Source organism: Odocoileus virginianus, chromosome 34 (genome assembly GCF_023699985.2).
Source record: "Odocoileus virginianus isolate 20LAN1187 ecotype Illinois chromosome 34, Ovbor_1.2, whole genome shotgun sequence".
Classification (NCBI taxonomy): Eukaryota; Metazoa; Chordata; class Mammalia; order Artiodactyla; family Cervidae; genus Odocoileus; species Odocoileus virginianus.
This window is the reverse complement of record NC_069707.1, coordinates 1,384,032-1,404,406: the sequence shown is the minus strand read 5'-3', so window position 1 is coordinate 1,404,406 and position 20,375 is coordinate 1,384,032. Positions and strand designations below refer to the sequence as shown.

Sequence of the window (20,375 nt, the reverse complement as noted above, 5' to 3'; positions counted from 1 at the left end):
GTCACGGCAAAGGCCAGCTGGCCCGGCGCTGTCTAACTGGGCCAGGACTCGGGCAGCTCTGTGACTCCTCTGCGCTTGGGTTTCTGGAGTTGGGCGCTTGGGCTAAAAGCCCGGGACTGACATGAGGGTCATTCCCGGGCTGAAGGGAACAATGTTAAGGGAAGACACAGGCCATTCAGGCTAAGAGGCCAAGCAGAGACCAGAGAGGCAGAAACGACCAGAAATGCCAATTCTCTGGTCTGGGGGTGAACTCTGGAATAAGTCTGAGGGTTGGCAAGATGCACAGATACACGGGAGGGGATGATGATGCAGAATTCACCTGGGTAGAGCAAGTGAACTTCAGAGACTATTCCTGCGAGGGTCAAGTAGGAACTGGGAGAAAATATTAGTAAGTGACTGATGTGATTGGTGAAGCGGGCGCGATGTCCAGGGCACCCATGTTGGCCAGGGCTCACTGACATCCTCGGGCAACTCTGGGGATGATGACCCCCTGGTAAGATTTGGGAGACACAGAATTCACAGGGACACTTGGTTAAAGAGCTTATGCTTTGCCTACTGAGGTGGGAAAATGAGCTGACAAGAAGTTTCTGGCCAAATACAAATTAGCCAGAAGTAATAATTAAATTATATCATGCCTACTGCTGGGAAGGATTGAGGGCAAGAAAAGAAGGGGATGGCAGAGGATGGGATGGTTGGATGGTATCACTGACTCAATGGACATGAGTTTGGGTAAGATCAGGGAGACAGGCAAGGACAGGGAAGCCTGGTGTGCTGCAGTTCATGGGGTCGCAGAGTCGGACGTGACCCAGCAACTGAACAACATCAACAAATTGTATCATGCCTACAACAAGAAAAAAGGCCTATGGCAGTTTTAGCATAGTGAAATAAATTAAAAAGTAAGCCAGGGTGCCTTATCGAGCATTTTGCTAGCAGCCTAAGGGGGAAAGCAGATTTGGAAAAGTGAGGATGGCGAGAATAGTGGGTCATTAGCTTCTCTTTCATATTCTTCAGTGACAAAAATGTTAAATTCCAGATACATAATCCACAATTTAGAATGGGCCCTTATCCACTTAGTAATTTTAAAAAACCCCGCATTTCCAAGAGAAGGGGCTTCCTCAATGAGCTTGTCTGTCCTACAGGAACTATCTGGAAAACACTGAGCTGGTTGTTTCCTGTCTTAATTCTCGACAAAGCGACTGTACTCTTTCTAACACGGCACCCATCTGGCCTCCATGCCAGGAATAACTTTCTTAGAGACGGAAGAATGACAGACAGACATAACTATTTCCCAGTGTTTTTAATAAATGTATTGGTTTTCTCCACAAAAATGGAAACTGATTGTCTCCCAACTCTCCTGCCAGCTTCTCTTAGGAGTTAGAAGCTGGCACTCAGGGCGCTGTGAGACCTCCAGTTGTCAAAGGCTGTGTCTCCCCCGACAGTCCTGGGCAACACATTTCATTCCTCTGTGTGGACTGCCCGAGGAGTCTGGGGTTGATCGTGAGGGAAACGCCGAGATTCTCGAGCACACTGAGGGTGCTCCCCCAACTCCCGCCCTGCGTCTCTGTGCCTCGGAGGAGGTGCCGGAGAAAAGGCAGGTGGGCAGGTTTGGGCGTCGGGGTCTGGTCCTGTTCCTGCTGCTCATGTTCTCTGACTAAGCTGTTTGCCTTCTGCTTTTGTTCTTCCCCCTGACGTTGTGCTGGTGAATGAATGAACGTGTTTTCCATCTTTTGACTTCTACAGAAAAGTGCACAACAACAAATAAATATTTAAGCTATCAGCTTGCAGTCCTCTCAGTAAAGAAGGAAGTGAAAGCAACATTTTTGGCAGCGAATGCTGAAGGATTCACGTCAGTTTTGGATGCACATTTTCCTCTCTGGGTGATCTTAGAATCAGCAGTATGCAGGATTTACTTTGTATTTTCCCTCAACTTTTATGAACGTTTCCTAACAGCATTCCATAGTTACTTAACCATGTGCAGCTGCTCTGCTCACCTGTTTCTCGGACCCAAGAGCAGTCCCGGCTTTATTATAGTTTCTTTCTGAGCCCTCAAGCCAGAAGGAATGTGTTTAAGTATAATACTTAATAGATTTTCTGGGCTCTGGAATTTGAACGAGAACTCACAGAGCAGCTCTCTTTCGAGGGGACACACATTTCCTCCCCATCTTTCCATGGCCCTGTGTCTATGCCTTTCATCCGGAAAGCGCCTCAGCGTGGGACTCTGTGGTTGGAAGAGCACAGGCTTTGTCTCAACGGTCAGGCCCGGAACCTGCTGATACAGCCCCCGACACACAGCCAAAGCTTTGGATTAAACATGGGATTAAAAGTCAGATTTGGATTTTCTGTTTTCTTCTTTTCCTCGGTGCTCCGACAAGTCAATCGAAGTGTTGTTCTCCAGAATCTTCACTCCCTTGGTTTTCTGTGTGAGCTAGAATCAGGGCTTTCTCCTGTAAAGTTGTAAGCCAAGGAGAAACTATTTCAGCAATGTTGTCTGCGACGGATACTGTCCAGAGTCTGGGCGTGCAAAATTCTCTTGGTTTCCCATCAGTCTCCACCAAGGAGTCTGCGCCCTCTACACCCACTACGCTGGCTTCAGCAAAGCCTGAAAGGGTTTAAAAGCAGCCACATTCCCGCCAGCCACACTTGCCCCAGGTCCCGGCAACCTGCAAGTCAGGCTCCGGATCTCTAGGTCCCCTGAGAGCCTGGAGTGGATGCACCTGCGTACAGGTGTGCAAAGATGCCACTCTCCTTGAGCCTTCTGAATCCACCCGCAAAGCTGAGAGGCGAATTCTGGGCTGGACGAGGTGGCGTTAGAGCCCAGGGGCCCGGGGGACCCAAGGGAGTCTGGGGACTGACCTAAGCTTCGAGTTAGCTCTGAGGGGTGAATCGGCCCGCAGGACCGGTGTTTCGAGGACAGGATCAGCGCCCTGGGATGGGAGGGCGAGGTATATCTTGCTGTCCCAGGGCGCGCGCGCGCGAGTGTGTACGCCTGTGTGCATCTGTGTCCGTGTGTGCACATGGGTGCGCGTGTGCAGGGAAGGAGGCGCGCACACGCAACACCCACACAGGCTGCAGCACCGCCCTGGGCACCCCCTCCACCTCCAGCTCCGTCACACCCGTGCCCCGGGCGGCCGCTCGGCGGAGCGGGCGTCGGAGCCGAGCTAGCGGGGCGCAGCGGCCGCTCTGGAGGTGGGGCAGGGGGAGGGGACGGGAGGGCTGGGAGGGCGGGCGGAGGAGGATCCGGGAAGCTCCGGAGTTATTTGACAGGAGCCGGGGCCGCCGCAGGACGCGGAGGACCGACGGGGCCAGCTGGTCGAGTCCGGGCCGCCCGGAGCTCTGGGGACGAGGACCCGAGCAGCCCCTCCGCCCGCGCTGCAGCCGCGCCCGAGTGCCGCCCGCGCGCCCCGCTCCGGGCCAGAGAGCGCCGGCCCGCGCCCGCTCACCATGCTGCTGCCGCGGCTCTGCTGGCTGCCGCTGCTCGCGGCTCTGCTCCCGCCGGCGCCCGCGCAGAAGTTCTCGGCGCTAACGGTGAGTGGGCCCGCGGCGCCGGGGCGCGCCGCCTCCTGCCCGGGGCCGGCCGCGTCCCCGCGGGCCCCTCCGCCCGCCGCGCTCGGGCGCCGCGAGCAGGTGACCCTCCCGCCCGCGCGGCCCGAGCAGGTGGGGCCTGGGCGGTCCGCGGGGCGCGCGCAGCTTCTGGGGCCCCCTCGACGCGGGTGGACCGGCGAGGGGTGCTCCGCGGGCCCCGCGCCGCCCCCCTCGCGAGGGACAGGGTAGCGCGCGGAAGACCAGGTCCGGGAACCAGGGCGCCGCCCGGTGGGCTGTCCGAGGGCGGCTCTGCCCCGGCCTCCGCGCGATGCGGACCCCGCGGCTCTTGCCGGGCGGGTGAGGGGCGGAGGAGGGGGCCGGCTCCTGGGCCCCGCAGGTTTGGCCCGACCCTCCCGGGGGACGTGAGCTTAGAAGCCGTGACAAATGAAGACTGCTTTCCCCTCGTCCAAGCGGGCAGACATTGGAAGGGCCAGGGGACTCCGCGTCCTGCGCTCCCCGGCCCTGGGGCCCCGGGGCAGGGTGCGCCGAGCGCCAGGGTCACCGCGCTGACCGCGGCCGGGTTTGCTTTCTTAGCGGCGACTTCTCGGCGAGGCCCGGCCACCGGCGCGCGGTGCCAAGCTCGAAGCGCCGCGCAGGGACCGAGCCAAGCCGCCGGCCGCCGGCCCGGCCCGGGTGTCCCAGCCCCTGGCTGGGGCAGACCTCGTGGGCTTGCAGTGTTTGCAAACCCATAATTAATGCAATCTGCAGAAACGAAAACATTCCACTTAAATGTGTTTTTGAACAAGTGCTTGAGAAAACACGCATGGAGAGAGAACACCTCTGGAGGAGAGATGCTTCTAAGTGCCTGGGATGGTCCTGAAGGCGTTTATTGTATCGAAAATACCAACGGGTGAGCTGGGCTGTGGTCGGGTCTGCTTTTCAGCAAAGCTCAAGCCGGCGGGAGCCCTTTTTTTTTTTCCCCCCTATTCGAGCAGTACCAGGGGGAAGGAGTTAGTGAGTTCACGGTTCATACCTAAAATTCTTCTGGGGCGGCCCTGGTCGCTGCCTTGTGTCTCCCGAATGACGTGTAGATTAGACACTGCCCACCCGGTCTAGAGGAGGTTCCCACACGCTCAGCCGCCTGTGTGGGGTTTTCGTCTCCGCAGAGGGGCGGTGGAGCAAGACTTGCTGTGTGCGTCCATGTGTCTGTCCATCTGTGCGCGTCCATGTGTCTGTCCATCTGTGCACACACGATGGGCTTAGACCCCGCTTGTGTAGACAGCCACCCACCGCAGGGCATCCGAGGCCCCAGAGAAGTGGAGACCAAGCCTCCGGGTGAGACCCGGCACTTCTTTCGCAGCAGGCTGTCTCCATGGCCCCGGCTGTTCTGAAAGTGCCCAAAGCAGATGGCACCTCAGGGGGCCTCCTGGATCTGCCGGTCTCTGGGTGGAAAATCAGAATAGGGTGTTCGTTATTGGAACTGCTGGACTCTCTGTGGGTTTTCTTCTCTTTTCTCTCCTCCACTCTTACAAGCTGAGCATTTGCTTGAAGGTTGCCCCTGTTCATGGCCCTCCTAGGGCTGCTCAGGATTTCCTGGGTGTTGGTGATGCCAGCTGCAGAGGATCCCGTGCAGAAGCTAATGATACATACAGTGCAGGTACCAGCCCCCTTTGGCTGCCCTTCCCGGGGAAACTTTTTGCCTTAAAACTATTTTTTTTTGCAAATAAAATGCTATGTGGCTTCAGCCTCCAGGAGAAGAGCTTAAAGCCCTGACATATCTTGGCAAGCTCCCCTCCCTGCCCCACCCTTCATCAAGAACATCAAGAAGCTGGCTGATGGGCCGTGAGGGCATGTTGGAGGTGCTGGATTTTTCTGGGGTGCTCACCTCTTTTCAGACCAATTTCCAGTTTGGGGGGGGGCGGCGATCGCTCTTTCCAGGGGGATGGCTTTCTCTCTGCAGAATTTACATCTGGTCTTTAATAAACCAGAGAGACAGCGGCAGTCCCTGGGAGATGGGGAGTGATCACTGGGCGTTTTCGGGACGTGTGGTCCTAGGCACATTACTTAACTGTCTTAATCTCCAGTGTTCTTGCTCTAAAGTACGATCAAGCAATGCCTTCTGTTTAGCTCGTTGCCAGGATTGAACGGGAGGCTCTTAGTGTCCACACCCAGCACACACCTGTTCTGTAGCTCACACTGTTTCTGATGGCGTCTGTGCCTCTGGTCCTGATGCCGTGGTTTTCACAGGGGGCCGTGCCTCTCAGGAGTGGGGACGCTGGCCTCATGGTGGTTTTGTCTGTGCTGTGTGGAGCACAGTGCTGCACTCTGGGGGGAGCACGAGCTTTGTTGAGGTGGGGGTGCCAGGCTGGACCAGCAAGTGAGAAAGCTGGCCTGGCTGCCCGTTCTGTGCCACCCTGTCTCCTCAGGTGGAAACAGATGGCTCCCCCGCCTCTTGGGGGTCAGAAGCTTGTCACCGGTGTCCCTGGGTGAAGCCTTTGTCCCCCCGCTCCCTGCACTGGATGGTCTTTGTTGGGGGACGCGTCTCCACCGTGTGTCGGTGGGTTTGACCCCCTCTGCTAATCGGTGTTCAAGACAGAGAGAATTTGCTTTGCTCAATAATTACCTTTTTTTCCCATTAAAGTCATTCTTTAGAAATGGCACCTCTGTATGTCTTCCTGTGACTCAGGATTTGCATAACTGCCTGGTCCTCCACGAATTGTGTGCTTTTCCCATTGACAGGCGGTGGCGTGAGTTGTGTCTGACCCCTGCTGGGATCCTCACCTGTCCCTTCTTTCTGCTAGGGCCAGATCTGGTACGGTTTCCTACCTGCTCGTGGCCGAGCCTAGGGAGCACCATCCGGTGTCGGCCGCCTGCCCACACGTGGTCTGGATGACTGCAGTTCTGCTCTGTCTCGGGCGCGGCGGTGCCAACTTTGACAGAAGTTCATAAACCCGGGCCTGGGTGTTTGCTTCAGGGGCGGGGGCACCGCACTCCCAGTGACCCCTTGCTCAGAGTGTCTGGGAGGAGCCCAGGGACTGCTTTTAGAGCTGCCTGTGGGGAGTTCTGCCCACACTGAGAAGGCAGAGGCCAGTGGCCTGGCTTCTCATGTGGCTGCTGGCCCCCGTGAGGATGCGCCCCGGGTCCTGCCCACGAGCTGAGCTTTCTTTGCTCAGTGTGTGTTTCTCTTTGACGTCCCAGCAGCCGACCCCACAAGGCTCTGCTGTGCCCGTATTCCAGAGGCCCTGTGGGGGCCCTTGCCACTGCTCTGATCCAGAGGCTTCCCTGGGCGGCGGAGGGGGCGGGGGTGCAGACTTCCCTGCCCTGTTTGCTGGGTCACCTGCAAGGTCGGTTCAGCTGGGCCCTCCCTCCCTACCCCTCCCCTGGCAGGCCTCCAGCACAGGTGAGGAGCTGTCTGTCGGGGTGGGTGGGGGCTTCTGAGGACAGAGGAGCCTGGCGTGCTGCAGTTCATGGGCCACCAAGACCCGAATACCCCTGAGGCCCGCACAACCACAGCCGCATGAGAACGTGCCGCTGTCGGCACGAACGGGCCTGTCGCTGGTGCTGCCGAGACATCGGGGCAGCAGTCCCCCCAGCTCCGCGCGGCCGTGGACGGGCCTGCTCCCCACTGTTTCACTGTCCTCTCAGCTCTCAGGCAGTGATTACGGGTTTTTTCTTTTCCCTCTGCAAATGCTCTGAACACATTTGCTGCTCCAGGAAAGCTGCGTTTCATTCATCAGCAGAAGAGGGACCACGGAGGTGGTTAAGGAAAAGGAAACTAAACATCATCAAAAGTTTCCAACCTAGAAGCCCATTTACACGGCGACTGAAAACCCAAACATCTGGAGGAGTCGCTTTAATTCTGATTTGAAATCAAGACCATAAATAAAACTATAAGCAACTTCAGGCTATAACAAGATTGTGCAGTAAATGGGAATTGATGTAACCAACATAGGTTGCAATGGTTCAGAGCAGAACAGATTTCTAGTAATTCTATATCAAAATAAGCCTTCATGAGAGTCTAGGATTTTGGAATGAGGCTGTTATTAAGATTGGCAATGTAACACTGGAATAGAGGGCAAGGGTAACATTTTATATATTTTTAATTAAAAGATAAACTGTTTACACATTTACAAGCCAAAGATGTAGCGCGATGAATTTCCAGGTGGATTCTGGCATTAGAGAAGAAAAATTCAGTCCTGTTTTTCTGAGTTCATTTATGTTTCCGTAATTGATAGTGTTGGTAATGGGACACATTTTTGTTTAGCTGCTCAGTCATGTCCAACTCTTTGCGACCCCGTGGACTGTAGCCCACCAGGCTCCTCTGTCCATGGGACTCTCCAGGCAAGAATACTGGAGTGGGTTGCCATGCCCTCCTCCAGGGGACCTTCCCAACCCAGGGATGGAACCCAGGTCTCCTGCACGGCAGGCAATTCTTTACCATCTGAGCCACCAGGGAAGTCAATGGGACAAGACCCTTGATTTCTGTGCATCTCGAGAGTTTGAATGACACTTAGTATACTGAATATTTGTTAACAACTGAAGCCCAGGGAAGGGAAGCGTTCAGAAAGTGAAATCCTAATTCCGTGTGGGCTGCGAAGAGGTTATTCTAGAAGTGATAATAGTAGGCATTTTATGCGGTTTTGTAGTCCCAGGCTGAAAACCAAAGAGCAGAGATTTGTTATAAAACAGAAATAAATAGAACCCAGTAAAATGGTGACTCTCATTTATATTGTCAGCATTGCAAAACAAGACATTATAAATGGAAATTCGTGCTACCTGGCCAGATTAAATTAAAATTTTCATTAGAATAGGAGGCCCTTTCAGAATGACTCGTAACACTATAACTATATTCAGATTTTTATGTCCGACATAAAATGGGATATTAACCCATGAAGCTGGCATTTAAGGGGAGGCGAGGTGTCCTTACAGTTGGGAACGAGTTCTCCCTTCAGTGCGAGCGTCTGCGTTCTTCTTACTGTCCTCTTTCCCCGACCACCGTTCCTCTCTCTCTCTCACGCCTCTGCCCTAATTACAGTTAACTCCTTTGCTTCTCCTGCGGCCCTTAAAGTCACTGTTTCCATTTGAGCTGAGAGTCGATGAGAAGTTTCTGGTTCCTTCCCCTCACCCTCTTTCCCCTAAGAGCAACTGCAGGTCTCCTCTGTCGCGCTCTGCCCCGGTGGCCGGCTCACGGCGGACGGCAGGCACCTTACCCCCTGCGTCGTGTGACCAACCCTATCCCATCCATGAGCACACGCCCGTGGCAGATTTGCTTATGTTTATTTTTGTGGGGGGTAAGCCAGCTGTTAACATTTGAGGTTGCTGGCAAAGAGTTTTCCAATAATAATGAAGTTTCGGAAAGCACGGAGACCTCAGATGAACAGTCTTGAAGCTTCAGAAAGCACGGAGGCTTCAGATGAGCACAGTCACCTGTGATGTGCTTGACCCCCGGCTTAGGACACTTGAGTACGTGTGACAGAATCTGTCAGGCCCCTTCCGTTTGCCATGTTCTCAGGTTTGTTGGGCTTCATCACTGCTGAAAGAACAAGTTCATCAGCGGGTTGGCCCCAAGCCCTCTAGTCTGCCGGCTGACCCGGCCTGAGGTGGGTTTTGCTTCATTCATGTGTCACTGACTCTGTTCGGTGTCATCAAGTCTCCAGGAACAAATGGGTCCATCCTCCCTATGAGATGAGTGCATGGCAGACATGTGATTCCCTTCTTGGGACTGACAGTCAGTCTGACTTCGCACGCCTCTGCCTGCCTGCTCAGATCTGGACCATCCCAGCCCCCAGTGGACTGGGGAGACAGACCCTCCCCGGCCCAGCCCAGGGCCCCCTGGAGCTGGGAATAGCTGGGTGCTCATGAGGTGGACCTGGGGGCCTTGGAAGTAGGTCTCACTGGCCTTTGTCTGATCCAGATGTGAGGGCTGAGTGCTGGGCGGTGGGCCTGTCACTCCTGCCCGGGAGCTCTATCTCTCTGTTTCAATGAAAAGTGGGTAAGAATTTTTTTTTTCTCTCTGCTTCAATGAAAAGTGGGTAAGAATTTTTTTTTTTTTTACCCTGAGGAATGATGGGAAGCGCATGGCCGAGTGGGCAGAGTGATAAATTTTGGGGGGCCACTTTTCCAGCTGAGGATGGTGAGGCCGTGGTTCTCTGGCTCTCTCTGGCCTGGCCAAGCAGTCTCGTGATGACTCTAAGTGCGTCCGGCGTTGTCGCTCTGATGTGTGCTCACAGCTGAGTGCTGGTGTTGGGGTTTTACACGTCACTGCCCCTTTCTCATCAAGCACTTTTGGGGCCCATCTTCATCTTCGGAAGAACGTGGTACGGACTTGCCTTCTCCTCCTCGAATCTGGTTAATCTGTGCTGGTTACTAACGGACTAGCTCAGGCCCCGGTCAGGCTCTCTTCACGGGAACTCCATCTGCGGGGCTGTACTTTGCTTGCTGTTCCACAATTGTTCTTATAATGTCGAGAAGAATGTACAAACCCAGAGAAAGGTCACAGAGCCGCCCTCGGCCACCTGCTTATTTGGACATCATGGTGGTGCCCTCCCCACGTGACATGTCAGAGTCGCATACAGACCTGTTGTAAGTCACATGGTGCAAAGTTGCAAGATACACTCACCCCATTGATGAGAATCGCTGCGCAGTGTGGAGCAGAAGTTATGAAAGAAGATGATAAACTCCGTTTACACTTCCCATTCTAAAAACAGTTCAGGAGGTCCAAATGAAGGATACAGTGCATCGCTTGTGTTCAGTTGTCTATTAACTGACTCCACAGAGGACTTGGGTCTGTGTTGTCAAGAATTAAAAAACAACAATAGTACATTTAAAATTAATTTTAAAAATTGGCCTTTGAAAGACAGAAGTGACTGTCCTTCAGTTTCAAGATGGCTCCAGGGTTAAGACGGCTGAGTGAGTGGCATCTGGGGGTTCCGTGGCCGGTTTGGGGGTGAGGGCTCCAGGCGTGTGTCCCCGGCATCCTTTCTGGGAAGTGCTCTCAGCTCTATCGAGCAGAGACACACAGGAAGGGCCCCCTCGTGCCTCCTTCCCGGAGATCTGCCACGTAAATGTTTGCTGCACCTGTTTCAGGGGACTGTTAGCTTCTTCCCGGTGAAGTGGCTGAGTCATGGACAGACAGACAGAGCCAGGTCAGGACCACAGTCAGGACGCTGCTCGCGAGGCCGGGCCGTCCGCTCCGCCCTTAGACGTGCTTCTCTCGGTGGCAAAGGGGAGCGGGGCCCCTTTCTTCCCTGGGGCTACACTGACCATGACGTCAGGGGCCACACCAAGGAATGTCTCGGCCAGGGAGACCTTTGTTTTGGATAAACAGGTACACGGAAAGTTTTAAATATTCAAAAGAGAGATGGTGTGAAATTCTGCTGCCTGCATTAATGCCACTGACAATGGAATAAAATCTGTCGTGGGGAGGGTTCTCCTTGGACCTGAGTGCACTGGATGGCGGGCTTGGTTTGGATGCAGGCTGGGAATCATATCATCTTTAAAACTGTCATCTGCTGATGAATCGACAGTTCACATCACCTGCTTTCCTTGGGCCATTAACGTAGGTATTTCAAGATGATCACTAGGTCTGGGAAGGCCAGACACCCTCCCCAACTCTTCCGTATCTTTATGACCTGGCCCTTCTTGCCAGGCCCCAGCGATTCTGTCTTGCTGTGTCGGGAGGACTGAGGATGAGGGACATTTGGACGTCATCCCCCATGAGTCTGCTTGCTCCTGCTTTCCTCCCCTGTCATCTAAGGCCCCGTGTGTTCCCCTCCGCTTTCTGAACCAAGCTCCATTCTGAGCTCTGGTTGGTCCACGCCTTCAGGACTGGATGCAGGATCTCAGACGAGGAGCATGCCTTTGTCTGGCGTGTGGTTGTCCCACTTTCCCAAGTCACTTTGTGAACCTGAGATTCCATTAAGCCAATTTCTCCCCCTCACTGTTTTTTGGAATTTCTAGAACCCATAAGTGGTGTTTTATATGCTATTGGTGTTAAAACTAGGCTTGCATCCTGACCCCACTAGCAGGCTGGAACTCTCCCCTCTGGCTCTGGGACATCTATGCCCTCCTCACTGCCCTGTAAGTGGAGCTGTGGGGGGACCGGAGGGGTGGGCTCCCAGGAGGTGAGACCCAGGGCCATCTCCAGCTGCAGCACCCGGGCCCTGCACGGCCCTGCACGGGAAAGAGCCCCAGCGAGGCCCCTCCCTTCCCGAGGATCAGTGACTTAGGAAACTTCCAACCCTGACTAGGATTCCCAAGGCCACCTACCTGTGACTTCCTCTGACAGTAATCCACACTGTGGCGGAGGGTGCTGGACCAGCTGTGAGCCGGGGCAGCGTGCTCCCCACCCGGCAGCCCCGCCCCCGCCCCCAGACCTGTTGTCTCGGGCACACGCCCCTGCGATCCTAGCACGGCCTGAGTGCACGCAGCGCCAGGACCGAGAGTTCAGACTCGATACTCTGCCCGCTTCCCTCTTAAAGCAGAGAAGAGCCGTTTCCTGGGCTGGCACCAGCCCCGACGAGCCGCCCTGTTCCTTTCGTGGGTGATGCATTTAAATGTCTGCCGGCGCCCGAGGCTGAGGAAAGCGAGTGTCGGCTCTGACCTGAACGTACACGTTGGCGCAGTCCTGGCTTTGCAGGATCCATCGGTGATGGGCTCAGGTCTTCCTTCTTCAAAGGTGTATCTGCTGGAGGGAGCTGCCCAAACGAGATCTTTCTTTTCACCCAGAGATAAAACCCAGGTGGAGTCCCGGATCCCTTTCTCCGCGCACTTGGCATCTCTCCGGCTGTTGACACCCGTTTACACCCGCAGGAAACGCAGGTGCGGCTCCGGGCCAAGGGCCTCTTCCGGCGGTGGGCGCGGAGGTGCCGCGCCGGCCACACGGCGGCGCCCGAGAGCAGCCCGCCCCTCCCGGCGGACGGCGCAGGAGGACGGAGCCCCAGGGCCCACGCGGCCTGGGGTCAGGCCCAGGTTTAGAGACAGCTCGCGCCGCAGGGACGCCGCGTTAGGGCATTAGCAATCAAGGCGCGTCTTTGTCTGATGTTTCCAGCAACCTGACTTGGGAGTCTGGGATATGCAGCTTGAACTCAGAGCGGTAACCCAGGGGCCAGATAGGAAGGCCCTGGCCCCGGGCGGGTCTCTTTTAATAACCGAAGCCGGGGGAGGTGCCCGCCGCTCTCTGCGGCCCGGCTGCCCACCGGATAGGATTTCCTTTCTGCTGCAATGTCTGGTCACTTAGTAAACCGGTTTTATTTAAAGCAGTGGCTTCACTTACTTGTTGGCTAAGCTGATATCCCATTTCAGTGTTCTCTGGGCATGGAAGTGCTTACACATGTTCATTTATGAGGAATCTTAACCCGGAAGAACTTCAACTGCAGAAAATTGACACTTGGTCCTCAGGCTTTCGAGGCCTCTCTTCCAACCAAGCCTGTCCCCGCAGGTTCTGCAGCCCGGCTTTGTGGGGGGAGGGTCCTGGGAGGTGAGGCCCTGCCCCCTCCTTAGCTGAGTTCTTGCCAACCTCTGACCTCTGGCCAGAAACCACTGACATTTCTTTGCATCCAAGGATCTGAGGGGGTGTAGACAGTCCTAATCGGCCCCCTGCACCTTCCCCTTTCCCTCCACCTGCGCCTTTCTCTGAGGCTTCATTCCCTTGTTCTTTCTTATGGACGAAGGCAGGCCAGGCTCTGTGGCGGGAGGTCCTGAACTGACCTTCCAGGTCGGGAGGCAGGGTCCCGCCTGTGGTCTGAGGCCCCTTGGTGGCTGTGACCCCCTCAGAACCTGCTGCTCATTCCCAGGCCCAGCCCGGCCTCAGCGTGGCCCCTCGTGGACAGCCCTGGGCCCCGGGGGCTTCCTGGGGCTCTGGGGGGGCATCGCCCCTCAGCCCCCAGAAAGCAGTGCGGCGTGGACACACCCGATGCTGGCCCCGTCCCTGGGCTCACCCCTGTGGCCCCCACGTGTGCAGAGGTCAGGACGCGGGGGGCTCCTGAGGATGCGCCCAGATGCGGACTGCGGCCTGGGGGGCGGCTGGCCAGCCTCCCTTCCTGGGGCGTTGGTGCTTCAGCCCGGAGCTCCAGGGCGCTTTCTCGCCCTTCCTGTTCTTCCCCCAAACTTCACACAAGAAAGGAGGAAAGAGTTTCATTGGTCAGGAAATGGCGAGTTAGAGGCTAATCTCTGTCTCTCTCTGTGTCTCTGTCTCTGTCTCCCTCTGTCTCTATCTGGCCCCCTTAGCCTTTCTGCAGCCCTGTCCCCTGGCCTGTGGTCACTCCCCTGGCCCCAGAGCCCCAGCCAGGCGGCCTCCCCTCCGCACCAGGGGCCGAGGACAGGGCAGAGGGTGGACGGGCAGAGGACTGGGCTCTGGGAGGTGCAAGGTCTGAGAAAGGAGGTGAGCCAACTCAGGACTTGGCTCAAAGCCAAATCTTAATCAGACTTTTTAAATCCCTTTTCTTCCACTCTTCTCCTTTAACACTTTCTGGGTGTCCAGGTCTCACTGAGCACTCGAGATAGCCGCGTGTGCATCGCGGCCGTGGGAGCCCCGCTCTCAGGACGCCGCCCCCGCTGTCTCGGGATTTCTGGGGTCAGGGGGCAGATGAGCAAGTGGGGCGCCCTGGGGCGCCCTGAGGATGAGGAGGGGGGCACCCTAGCGTCCGTCAGTCTGGCTTTGGGGCTCCTTTAGTGCCTGTCCTGGGGGCCGAGGGACTCCGGTGGAGAACAGGCAAGTAAAGCATCTCACAGCCCTTGGTGTGTCTGCACACGCCCGGAGTGATGGGCTGGGCTCTCCACTGGGCGCTGTCACCGTGCAGCCATCACGGGTGCTGTCGTCCAGCAGACACAGCCTGGACAGGGGTCGGGACCAGGGAGGGTCATCCTGACGTCCCTGTTGGAGACGTGGCCCTGAAGGCTGAGCCCTGGGGGTCTGGGGGGCTGGAGCGCCCTGGGCAGAGGGGACAGGGGGCTTCCTTGGGGCCTGGGAGGCTGAGGGCCCCCTTGGGGCTTGTGGGGGCTTGGAGGGCCCTGAGGGGCTGGGCTGGGCAATTGGGGGGGCCTCCCGGGGTCTCAGGGCAGAGGGGCAGGCAGGCTTTGGGGCAGCATGATATGGGGGGCTGGTGGTGCAGGTGTGATGGGGCTGGGGGTGCAGGTGTGATGGGGGGCTGGGTGCAGGTGTGATGGGGGCAGCTGGTGCAGGTGTGATGGGGCTGGGGGTGCAGGTGTGATGGGGGGGCTGGTGGTACAGGTGTGATGGGGCTGGGGGTGCAGGTGTGATGGGGCTGGGGGTGCAGGTGTGATGGGGCTGGTGCAGGTGTGATGGGGGCTGCTGGTGCAGGTGTGATGGGGGCTGGTGGTACAGCCGTGATGCTGGGGCGGGTCAGGCTGGCGAGATGCAGGGCACTCACGTCCCAGGGGTGTTGTTTGATGTCAGGTTACCACGCATCATCTTTGTGTTTCTGCCTGTGAGATGTGGGCTCGGGTGAGGAGACGCAGGTGAGGTGGGAGGACCCCTGAGGAGACCTGGCGGGCACGTGCGGACACATGAGAACCTGCTGTCAGCCTCCCCGTCCCTGGCGTTTCCTCACGGGGCACACGGCGCAGAGCTCGGGAGGGCGGAGCCCAGCCTGGGTGCCTGTCCCGCTCACGAGCATCATCACCTGAGGCCCTTGCGTCGGGGTGTCGGGTGAAACAGATGCCTAAACCACTTGAACAGAAGCACGTGTGACTCGGGTTAAGCGGGTCCAGGAGACAAACCTCAGCCACCACCCTGGTGGTGACAGGTGAGCCTGGGGGGTGACGGGCCGTGAGCACGGCCCTCCGGCGGGCCTCCCTGAAGGTCAGTCTCACTCTGGATCACAAAGTAATGCGGGGACGCGGTTTGCAGAGGGCAGGAGGCTGGGGGGCAGCCTCGCCTGTGGTGGGAGTCGTCCGCCGCCTCTGGGAGCCAGCGGGGCCACGGCGGGAGGGGAGGGCGGCGGGCCTCATGCCTGGGGCTGCGTGTCCTAGAGGCCTGTGGGGATTCGCCCGGATAGCAGGCGGGCGGAGGGAAGACGCTGCTTTGCGAGGCCTCTGCCCTCTCGGTCTCGCCTTCTCTTCCCTTCTGTCTAAGAGCGGTGTCCCGCGCCTGCTGCGTCGCTACCGTGCCGGCTCCTGGCTCCCTCCCCTCGGGTGTGCTGTCCTCTGATGGACCCGGAACATCCTGTCGCGGAACATGCTCTGACGTGGGATTGAGGGCAACGCAGGCCTCTTGTTCAGAAGAGTGTTGGTGGGACCTCGTGATGTTGAAATCCTGCGGGTGTGGCCCCTAGACCAGGCCGTCGGGGCTCGGTGTGGGAGGAACCTCCTTACCGCCCATCCCCGGTCCTCAGGAGACGTGTGGTCACAGCAGGAGGACAGAGCCGACCTCCCTGGGGACGGTGGGCTCCCGCCTGGCGTCCTGGGTCTGGGGCCAACACTCCGCCTGCTGCTCGTGGACAATCGGGTGAGCCGCTGGTTCTCAGCCTCCCGGTTTGCAGGACGGGGGTGACCGGGGCTGCACCCCGTCCGGCTGCTGGGAGTGAAGCGAGGTCCCGGGCTGGAGGGGTCCTGGAGGGGTCCTCCAGGAGTGCGCCTCCCGCGCGCTCTGCTCCGAGGGCGGGCGCGGCCTGCGGTTCCTTCTCTGGTGGCCGAGCCCGAGCCCGCGGCGAGCCCACGTCCAGTGATCCTCTGCTCGCTCCTGCCCCTTGTCTCTGCAGACCCCAGCTCCCCCCCGAGGAAGCCTTCCTGACCAGGGATCAGCCGACAGGCTCACCCCGTGCGGAGGAGCGGGAAGCTGGGGGCCTGCAGTTGAGCAAGGCATGATGATCTCGTTTATAACTGAGAGCTCCCTGTTGCGTGGAGCTCGGGGATTCGCACGATGCAGCAGGTAGCTCTAGGGAGCTTGTAGGGGGCTCCATCTCTGTGGTGGTAGCGTGGGGAGCGGGGTGAGGGGCCTCCTCCTGCATCCAGGGCCCCGTTCACAGTGATGCCCGTGCTGCCTCTCGCCCCGCTTACTCTCCTTGTGGTGGACACTTCAGTTCAGTCGCTCAGTCGTGTCTGACTCTTTGCAACTCCATGGACTGCAGCACGCCAGGCCTCCCTGTCCTTTATAATCTCCCTGAGTTTTCTCAAACTCACGTCCATAGAGTCGGTGATGCCATCCAGCCATCTCGTCCTCTGTCATCCCCTTCTCCTCCCACCTTCAATCTTTCCCAGCATCAGGGGCTTTTCAAATGAGTCAGCTCTTCCCATCAGGTGGCCAAAGTATTGGAGTTTCAGCTTCAGCATCAGTCCCTCCAATGAACACCCAGGACTGATCTTCTTTAGGATGGACTGGTTGGATCTCCTTGCAGTCCAAGGGACTCTCAAGAGTCTTCTCCAACACCACAGTTCAAAAGCATCAATTCTTCAGCGCTCAGCTTTCTTTATGGTCCAACTCTCAAATCCATACATGACCACTGGAAAACCATAGCTTTGACTAGACAGACCTTTGTTGGCAAAGTAATGTCTCTGCTTTTTAATATGCTGTCTAGGTTGGTCATAGCTTTTCTTCCAAGGAGCAAGCGTCTTTTAACTTCATGGCTGCAGTCTAAGTGCAGTGGACACTTGGTTGGTCCCATTTTGCAGATGAGGAACTTGGGACAGAGGTGACTAAGTCAAGTGCCCGGAGTCATCTGTCAGGCCTCATGGGCTGGGTAAGCCCGGCGTCTCCCAGCTGGCCCCCTGGGCCGGGTGAGCCTTGACATGTGGGAACAGGCGGGAGGATACTCTGAGCTCAGGTTCTCTGAGTGAGGCTCTCAGGCAAAGACTTGAGCCTGGCTGGACACTCAGTGCTGTGGACTCAGTCCAGGGAGGTCACCAAGGCCGCGGGGCCCTTGGATCAGAGGTCTCGGCCGCGGACAGGAAGCGTGCTTCAGTGTGTACAGGGCACGTTCCCAGAGGATCCTTAGGCGACGAGTTCTGGGAACAGCCCCGAGTCGGACGGCTGCAGGGAGGGCGGTGGGCGCCGTGCACCTGTGGCTGGCCCCGGGGGTGGGGGGAGGTGTTTGCTGTTCGGGGAGAGCCTGAGGGTGTCTGGCAGGCGTGCCCCTGACTGCGGGGGGTCTGCCCTGATTCTCGCTCTGTTTCCTGGCCTCTGAGTCACACGTCGCTTTCAAGTAGCAGGTGTTTAGTTTTTATTGTCTTGATTGATCCCTGCTTCTCTCACTGAGATTTTGAACTTAAGAGACTCTTTTAATTAAGTGTAAATAAGATAAAATTTACCCTGATTGACTGATAGCACAGAAGGTTTTCTCAGGTGCCTTTACCACTTGGCCCAGACTTACAAGGCTACGCGCTTACATTCGAGAGGAGGCATGTGATGGAAAACCGTAGGACTGACTCCTCAGGTGAAGCCAGTCCTTAAACTCCAGCCCCTCAAGCACTCGCTCAGGAGGAGGTGACGGGATCTCTGTTGTAGGAGACGGGGGGTGGGGTTTAAAGGAGCTTGTAGGGATTTGATTGTCAGCTTCTCACTTTATAAGGAGGAATCAGGGCCCCTTCACATTCATGCCTGCACACGGCCAGGAAGGCAGCCCAGGTGTTTGGACTCACCTTCACCCAATTTCTGCCACCCTCCCCTGCTGGCTGGAATTTAACAAAAGGCATGTCCACATTTAAATCTTCCTGGCATCTTGCATCATGCTATAAAGAACTGATTTTGGGGGAAACATGTTAATAGACAGAGACACTACCTGTACCTGGGCTGCACTCAGTCCTGTCCGGCTCTGCGACCCCACAGACTGCAGCCTGCCGGGCTCCTCTGTCCATGGGATTCTCCAGGCAAAAATACTGGAGTGGGTTGCCCTTTCCTTCTCCAGGGGATCTTCCCGCCCCAGGGATTGAACCTGTGTCTCCGGCACTGGCAGGCAGAGCCTTTACTGCTGATCCACCTGGGAAGCCCCCAGACAGTGACACTGCTGTTTAAAGACGCAAAATAGTGTGCATGTCATGGTGCCTCTTCTTTGACTTAGTAGTGACCTGTGCCCTGATGTGAAGAGGGCCCAAAGGAGCCCCCTGGACCCTGGTTCTGACTCTATGAGCCCTGTGTGTGTCCCTAGGATGCTTTACGTGGGGTGTGGTTGAGAGGGCAAGGAAAGTTTCACCTCACCTCCGATGGTGTTGGGCCCACTGTGAACTTTAAAGAATCTTCTGTAAGGTCTTGGGCACTTTTTCTTCAGTTGCTAAGTCATGTCCAACTCTTTGCAACCCCATGGGCTGCAGCCCGCCAGGCTCCCCTGTCCTTCACCATCTTCCAGAGCTTGCTCAAATTCTTGACCATTGAGTCAGTGAGGCCATCCAACCATCTCATCCTCTGTCATCTTCTCCTCCTGCCTTCACCTTTCCCAGCATCAACATCTTTTCCATTTAGGTGGCTCTTCACTTCAGGTGGCCAAAGTAGTGGAGCTTTAGCTTCAGCATCAGTCCTTCCAATGAATACACAGGGTTGATTTCCTTTAGGATGGACTGGCTTGATCTCCTTGCTGTCCAGGGGGCTCTCAAGAGTCTTCTCCAGCACCACAGTTCAGAAGCACCAACTCTTAGTGAAGACCTAAGAAGGAGGTGTGCGGGTGACTTCTAGGTGTCTGCCCTTCGCCGGAGGCAACCTGAGGTTTCACCAGGGGCTTTCCTTTGGCCCTTGTCTCTGTCTCTGATGCTTTCTCTGAGGCTTGGTGAGAACCAAGGTTGAGGGTCGGGGCAGCTGAAAGCGTGTTGGGTGGTAACTGGAATCTTGGCTGTGGCAGAACCTTGGCCGCTGTAGCATCTGCGTCTTTGCTGCTGCAAGACCGTCTTGAAGCCCTGTAGTTGTCATCATTCCGTTTGGTAAATCAGCAAACAGACACGCCCAGTGGGCAGTGAGAAGGAGCTATTGGAAACACAGCCCCCAGGCCTGTGGCGCCGACTGTCCGGGTGTTCACAGGGCGCTCGGGCCATCCTGGGGTTTTTCGGGTGCTACTGCTTGCAGCTGTGATGTTCTGGACCCAGAGCATGGTGGGCATTGAGGGGACATGTTTGTTCCTCAGGAACGTGGTTCCACTGACCGCCGCCCACCCCTCCTTCTCTCCCCTTTGCATGGCTTCCCTTCCAGTCAATGCTGTGGCAGGTCTTGTCCAGTGGACCACGAGGCCTGAGCCATGCCTGCCCCGCCCGCTCACCCTCTGATTGCTCCTTAGCTGGGGGCACTTCTCGTTGCCTCGGAGACTTGGGTCCTTGGAGCCCGTCACGGTACCTGCTTCTTGGGCCCCACGGGGATCCGGTGTCTGAAGTGTCCCGGAGGTCCTGCCGGCCGACCTGCAGCAGGTTGTCCTCAGGAAGCCTGGCTTCATGATGAGTCCTGGACGCACTGGTGTCTGTAGATTGACTGGTCCTCCGCGTGTAGGGCATGGCCTCCTCTGCTTCAGGCCCTGCCTGGGTGGGCTTGGTCTGAGCTTCTGGGGCTCCCCAAGCTGTCTGCTTGGGGGTGGGCCCTGTCCTCCTCCCAGCGGGTCCCTCGTGGCCCAGGCCTCACCTGCCCCGTCCAGTTACCATGCTGGACACACATGGGGCCCCTCTGCTGACCCCCAGTGGGGTTCTGGTGACCCTCTCCAGCACCCCCCAGGGACGGGAGGGCGGAGGAGTGGACGGCGGGCTCAGAGGAGACGGAGGAAAAGGCAGAGGGGCCCAGTGTGGACACGGCCTCAGCTCAGGGGCTTCCTGGGTGTCCTGTCCACACAGCCTGTGTGGCCACGTGCCCCTGTGGGGGGCCAGGAGCGGCAAGAGCCCTCGGAAAGGCCCGGTGGGTGACGGGCAAGTGGGAGCGACATATTCCTGCC

General features: G+C 57.2%; 1 protein-coding gene across 2 annotated transcripts in view; it reads left to right on the top strand.

Moving 5' to 3' along the window:
• The first annotated feature begins 3,236 nt into the window (after positions 1-3,236).
• SMOC2 (SPARC related modular calcium binding 2) overlaps positions 3,237-20,375 on the top strand; it is a 154,203-nt gene continuing 137,064 nt past the window's right edge. For both annotated transcript variants that reach the window (XM_070461328.1, XM_070461327.1), the window contains exon 1: positions 3,237-3,525. In XM_070461328.1, coding sequence (XP_070317429.1) covers positions 3,442-3,525 — 84 coding nt within the window. In that variant the 5' untranslated portion in view covers positions 3,237-3,441. The remainder of the gene's footprint in view (positions 3,526-20,375) is intronic.